This window comes from Solanum lycopersicum, chromosome 8 (assembly GCF_036512215.1).
Source record: "Solanum lycopersicum chromosome 8, SLM_r2.1".
NCBI classification, from domain to species: Eukaryota; Viridiplantae; Streptophyta; class Magnoliopsida; order Solanales; family Solanaceae; genus Solanum; species Solanum lycopersicum.
Window position 1 is genome coordinate 46,866,166 of NC_090807.1, and position 7,181 is coordinate 46,873,346.

At 42.4% G+C, this 7,181-nt stretch overlaps 1 protein-coding gene across 1 annotated transcript; it reads right to left on the reverse strand.

The window, feature by feature from the left end:
* Window positions 1–401: 401 nt before the first annotated feature.
* LOC138337685 (uncharacterized) lies at window positions 402–6,864 on the reverse strand. Its single transcript, XM_069287933.1, has 2 exons — window positions 5,470–6,864; window positions 402–681 (listed from the first exon to the last, which is right to left on the reverse strand). Exon 1 carries the CDS (start codon window positions 6,692–6,694, stop codon window positions 6,107–6,109), a length of 588 nt encoding a protein of 195 aa, XP_069144034.1. The 5' UTR covers window positions 6,695–6,864; the 3' UTR covers window positions 402–681; window positions 5,470–6,106.
* Between the last annotated feature and the right edge of the window lie 317 nt (window positions 6,865–7,181).

The window sequence follows — 7,181 nt, forward strand, 5'->3', positions numbered from 1 at the left end:
TCTATATATTCAAGTTGATTTTAACACTCTAAGGTATGTATAAACATCATGAAACAATTCATAAACATGATATCATGAACCTTGAATCCATAATTCAATTCAAAGAAACTTAAGAGTCAAGTCTAGAAGTTAAGAAGCAAGTCAAAAGAAGTTCATAAAGTTTTCAAAAGTCTTTCCCAAAAGTTTTAACTTTGTCTTAAGACTTAAGCTTCGTGTTGAATAAAGAGTTAAGTGTAAAGTTCATTTCTTCAGAGATTATATGGGAACTAAGTATTCCTGTCACGACCCAAAATGAGCCGCGAGTGGCACCCACACTTATCCTATAATGTGAGCGAACCAACCAATCTAAACCCCAACATTGCAATCATAATAAACAGAATATAATGCGGAAGACTTAAAACTCATTAACGAAACTAATTAATAACTTCTAAAATTTATTAATTACTATCCCCAAAATCTGGAAGTCATCACCACAAGAACATTCTATCCTCATATTACTAAATCTGAGAGTATCTACGAAGCTAAAATAAGTAAACGGATGGTCCATGTCCGAACTTCAAGGACATCAAGACAAGAATGAGAGAGAATCCAGTCCAAGCTACGAACAATAGCTCACCCTGAAATCTGACGTGATGAAGACTGGCTAGAGTTGAGGACGAGTTGAAGACGATGGCACGTTTGCTGCACTCCACAAATAACAAAGAAGAAAATTACAAGTAGGTGTCAGTACAAGGCACAAGTACTGAGTAGGTATCATCGGCCAACTCAAAATAGAAAGCAATATATATCAAATAATAACATAAAACCAACCAAATACTTAACAGGTGACAACAACAAGTACCATAACCATTGGCCACAACACCAAGCACATCTATGAGGACTCAAGCCTCCACACCATACTCATTTGGGAAATAGGTTCTTTAAATTTGAGTATATTAACATAATTCAAGATTCATTCTCTTTATCATCCTGGTGTCGGAATGTGACACTCCGATCCCCTAAAGATTCATTCTCTTTATTATCCTGGTGTCGGAACGTGACACTCTGATCCCCTACTACTACGTGTCGGTTCGTGACACCCAATCCCTTAATTCCTGGTGTCGGTACGTGACACTCCGATCCCCTAATTCTACGTGTCGGTTCATGACACCCGATCCCCTAATATCATTCTTTTAGTTCATTAAGCCTTCTTTTATACCAAGGCATCATCATTAACAAAGTGGATTTAAGGTTTAAGATTCACAGCCTCATCTTTCCAATCCATTACAATTACATAATCACATCATGCAAGCACACAATTAAGCATATAGAAGACTTTACAATACCACCCAATACATATCAATCGCTATTTAGAGTTTACTATGAAATGGCATAAACCATAACCTACCTCCACCGAATAATCGTGATCAAGCAAGCTATCCCCCAAAACCTTTGCTTTCCTCTACATTCTTCTCTTTCTCTCGCTCGTTTCTCTCTTCTTTTCTTTGCTCTTTTTATTTTTCCTTATTCAAACTCTTTTTTTTTACCCTAATTATCATCTAATTAAGTATGAAAGATGGTAAAAGTACCCATTATTTATTCCAAGGTTATCTCCTTTAACCCCCAAGTAATTGAATTATTAACATTTAACCACTAACTTTATAATCATGAGCAGGAATAGTCCAAAACACCCCTTAAAAACTTTTAACAGGAATCCGACCTAGTCAGGGTTACGTAGCCTGTGACGGTCCGTACTGCATGTACGTCACAAAGTTCAGAGAGTTATTTCTGTGGAAAGATTTGTGACGGTCCATCGTGCAAACGACGGTCCGTCCTTCCATTCCATCGTGAAGTTCAGAGAGTCGATCTCAGTACCCAAATTTCCAGAGTCTAAGTGTTTTGGAACGAGACCCCCTCGACGATGCGTCGTGACTACGACGGTCCATCGTGTGGTCCATCGACACAGTCAGTTATTTTCAAAACTAAACCTTACTGCTTGAAACGACTAAACAGGTCGTTACAATAGATACCAATTTACCCATCGTTCTTCCTCGAACGATCACAAGAAGAAAACAAGGGCGAGAAAGAGTAATTGAATCTGTGAAAAGGTGTGGATATCTTTCTTTTATATCAGCCTCCTTCTCCCAAGTGGACTCTTCAACTGGCTGATTCTTCCATTGAACCTTGATGGATGCAATCTCCCTTGATCTCAACTTGCGGACTTCTCTATCTAAAATGGCAACAGGATCCTCCTCATAAGATAAATTTTCATCAAGAAGAATTGAATCCCAACGAATGATGTAGTTTCCATCCCCATGGTATCTTTTCAGCATAGACACATGAAATACCGGGTGCACTCCTGAGAGTCCTGGGGGCAAAGCTAATTCATAAGATACGTCCCCCACACACTTCAGAACTTCGAATGGACCAATGTACCTCGGACTAAGCTTACCTCGCTTACCGAACCGCATCACCCCTTTCATGGGTGAAACCTTCAGCAAGACTTGTTCACCCTCCATAAAGTCCAAGTCTCTAACCTTTCGATCTGCATATTCCTTCTGTCTACTTTGAGCCGCTAAAAGCTTTTCTTGAATGCATTTCACTTTATCTAACGATTCCCTCAGAAGGTCAGTACCCCAAGGTCTAACCTCAAATGCATCAAACCACCCAATGGGAGACCTACATCTTCTCCAATACAGTGCTTCAAATGGGGCCATATCAAAACTTGAGTGATAGCTATTGTTGTATGAGAACTTTGCTAAGGGTAAGAAGTTATCCCAATGACCACCAAACTCTATCACACATGCACGAAGCATATCCTCCAAAACCTGAATCGTTCGCTTAGACTGACCATCGGGCTGAGGGTGAAATTCAGTACTAAGATCCAACCTAGTACCTAATTCAGCATGCAACGTTTTCCAAAACTTAGAATTAAACTGCGTACCTCTATCTGATATGATGGAAAGTGGAACTCCGTGCAATCGAACAATTTCTGAGGTATAAAGTTTGGCTAGCTTCTCTGCATTGTAAGTCACCTTAACCGGAATAAAGTGAGCAGACTTAGTTAATCTGTCAACAATCACCCAAATGGAGTCATACTTACCCATTGTCTTTGGAAGACCAACCACGAAGTCCATTGCAATTTTGCTCCCACTTCCATTCAGGAATGGGCATTCTCTGAAGTGTCCCTCCAGGCCTCTGGTGTTCATACTTTACCTGCTGGAAATTCGGGCATTGAGCAACAAAATCCACAATGTCACGCTTTATCCTACTCCACCAAAAATGTTGCTTTAGGTCACGATACATCTTGGTTGCACCAGGATGTATAGAATACCTTGAAGTATGAGCCTCTGTAAGAATAGTGTGAATCAAATCATCGACGCGGGGTACACATACTCTCCCCTTAATTCTCAAAACACCTTACTCATCGATTTTTGCTTCTTTAGCCTCTCCTCACAATACCTTATCTCGAATCGGATCATTTTCTCATTAGTAAACTGCTTTCCCTTAATCTTATCAAGAAAGGAAGATCTTGCCTCCACACAGGCCAAAAATCCTCCCTTCTCTAATACTTCCAGCCTCATAAAGTCATTAGCCAGAGTCTGAACCTCTCTATCCAGTGGGCGTCTAGAAACCTGCAAGTGAGCTAGGCTTCCCATGCTCCCTGCCTTTCTACTTAAAGCATCTGCCACAACATTAGCTTTTCCCGGATGATACAAGATAGTGATATCATAGTCCTTTAGTAGTTCCATCCACCTCCTCTGTCTTAAATTCAAATCTTTCTGAGTAAAGACATACTGTAAACTACGATGATCCGTATAGACTTCACACTTAACCCCATATAGATAATGTCTCCATTGCTTTAATGCAAACACTACTGCAGCCAACTCCAAATCATGGGTCGGATAGTTACGTTCATGCACCTTTAGTTTTCTCGAAGCATAAGCAATTACATTCCTCTCCTGCATTAGCACTGCACCCAAACCAGAATAGGAGGCATCACAATAAACAATGAAGTTCTTTCCTTCCACCGGCAAGGTGAGAATTGGTGCAGTAGTCAACAAGGTCTTGAGTTTCTGAAAGCTTTCTTCACATTCGTCCGACCATACAAATGGAACACCCTACTTAGTCAAATTTGTCAGTTAGGAAGCAACAGAAGAAAATCCCTTGACAAATCGACGGTAGTAGCTAGCTAAACCAACAAAGCTTCTTACCTCTGTAACATTAGTAGGTCTTACCCAATTCTTCACTGCTTCGATCTTAGAAGGATCCACCATCACTCCATCCTTAGAAACTACGTGCCCAAGAAGGACACCGAATCTAGCCAAAACTCACACTTGGAGAACTTGGCATAAAGCTTTTTCTCCCTCAATATTTCCAATACAATTCTCAAGTGCTCCTCATGTTCTTTCCTGCTCTTTGAGTATACCAGTATATCATCAATGAACACAATGACAAAGAGATCTAGATATGGCTTAAAGATTCCGTTCATCAAGATCATGAAAGCAGCAGGGGCATTCGTAAGCCCAACAGACATTACTAAGAAGTCATAATGCCCATACCTGGTCCGAAAAGCAGTCTTGGGCACATCCGTTGCCCGTATTTTCAATTGATGATAACCAGACCTCAAATCAATTTTTGAGAAGGTACAAGCACCTTGTAACTGATCGAACAAATCATCGATGCGAGGAAGAGGATACTTGTTCTTAACAGTTACTTTATTTAGTTGCCTGTAGTCTATGCACATCCGAAAACTCTCATCCTTCTTCTTTACAAATAAAACCGGAGCACCCCAAGGGGAAGCGCTCGGTTTAATGAAGCCTTTACGTAACAACTCTTGAAGTTGGGCCTTTAACTCCCCTAACTCAGCAGGAGCCATTCTATAAGGGGGTATGTAAATGGGGCGAGTACCCGGCTCCAGATCAATGCAAAAGTCAATATCCCTATCCGGTGGCATACCAGGAAGGTCTGCAAGAAACACATCCAGAAACTCACGGACTATCGAAACCGACTCAATTGAAGGTACTTGGGTAGTATCATCCCTGAGATGTGCCAAGAAAGCTAAACAACCCTTACTTACCATTCTCTTAGCACGAAGAAAGGAGATGATATGAACTGGGGTGGAAGTATAGTCACCCTCCCATACTAACGGATCTGTCTCGGGCTTGGCCAATGTTACAGTTTTAGCATTACAATCTAAGATTGCAAAATTTGGAGAAAGTCAAGTCATACCCAGAATTACATCGAAGTCAACCATTTCTAGGATAACCAAGTCTACATGAGTATTGCTCCCCACAAAAGTCACAAGACAAGACCTATACACCTTTTCAACTATCACAGACTCACCCACCGGAGTAGAAACACGAATAGGCATGTCAAGCAAATCACAATGTAAATCAAAACCAGTAGCAAATGAGGAAGATACATACGAAAATGTGGATCCAGGATCAAATAATACAGAAGTCATGCAATCACAAACCAAAAGATTACCTGTGATAACAGCATCAGATGTCTCCGGTTCAGACCTCCCAAGGAAAGCATAACAATGGGTTCTATCACCTGTCTGCCCGTTGCCCCTACCATGTTGCGCCGCAGAATTTCCAGTTTGCCCGCCACCCCGGTTGATTTGGTGACCTCCATTACCTTGGCCACCCCGTCCTCCAGAATAGCGGCCTCTTCCATGACCACCTCTACCTCTGACTATTGGGGGTCTGTAACTCTGTTTTGGACAATACCTCCTAATATGTCCAGTCTCCCCACATCCATAACACTCTCTGGGTTCAAACGTAGGTCTCTGTGAGAACGACGGAGTCTGAGGATAACCCCCAAACTCAGAGAAATGTTGACCGGTCTGCGGTGGACCCCTAGCTACAGCCTGCAGTGAAGACTGAATAGGTCGGGCTGGTTAACCTCCTGAACTCTGCCCTCTGGAGTAAGAACCATTAAATTCGCCTCCCTTACAAAACTTCTTAGGTGTTGATGTCAAGGTGAAGTCATCTGGCTTTACTCCCTCCACTTCTATCACAAAGCCTACCACCTCTTCAAAGGATTTTGCTGCAGTAGCTACCTGTAAGGCTGGAATCTGCAAGTCTGACCTCAATCCCTTCACAAAATGGCGAATCCGCTCTTATGGACTGAAGCAAAGCTGGGTGGCATACCTGGATAATGCACGAAACTTAGCCTCATAAGCAGTAACCGACATCCTGCCTTGCTCTAGACTCAGGAACTCATCTCTCTTCCTATCCCTCAAAGTCCGGGGTATATACTTCTCCATAAACAAGCTAGAGAATGATGCCCAAGTCATGGGTGGTGCCTGTGCTGGTTGACACTCAACATACGATCGCCACCACATTTTGGCATTTCCCTGAAACTGATAGGTCACAAACTCAACACTGAATCGTTCTACTATGCCCATCTTATGTAGCAGCTCATGACAATCAACCAGAAAATCATAGGCATCCTCAGATTTAGAACCCTTGAAAACTGGAGGTTTGAATTTCAAGAACTTAGTGAAAAGTTTATGCCGATCACTTGTCATTATAGGCGTTGTAGTCAACCGAGGAAACGTGCCTATTTCCAATGAGGCATCCATGCGGGGAGCCACAGCGGCTGCATGTTGTACTCCCGAAACTTGAGGTGTTGGTGCAGAAAACACTGGAGGTGTCTGGCCCTGATCAGATAACCCGCTAAGATAAGCAAGAACCTGGTTAATCATCTCAGGGGTAGGTTGGGGTGGTAGTTCCTCATTCTGCACTTGCTCATTCTCCCCTTCCTCACCTTCTCTTACTACTTCCTCAGTCGGTGGAGTCACCGCCCTAGAGGACGTCCTCCCGCGACCTCTACCACGGCCTCTTGCCACTGTTCCTCTTCGAGCTACAGCCCAGTGGTTGGCTCAGACGCATCTTGTCTTGCCGGTGTTGGTGTTGGCGCAGTTGTTGCTCTAGTTCTAACCATCTGCGAAATAGAGTGAAGATGGTCAGATACCAATTTGTATCACCCAGATACCAATTGGATCCAAGTAATAGCACGAAACAAAGAAAGAATGAAATTTTCCTAAAGTCCTATAGCCTCTCAAAGAAGAGGAAAGGTGTCCCCCTACCGTTCCTCAATACTCTACTAGACTCGTTCTTATGTGATGAGACCAACGAACCTAATGCTCTGATACCAAATTTGTCACGACCTAAAACGAGCTGCGAGTGGCA

What these genes read in the sequence shown, in the direction of transcription:
- LOC138337685 (XM_069287933.1), bottom strand. Translation starts at nt 6,694, where the DNA reads ATGATTAACCAGGTTCTTGCTTATCTTAGCGGGTTATCTGATCAGGGC.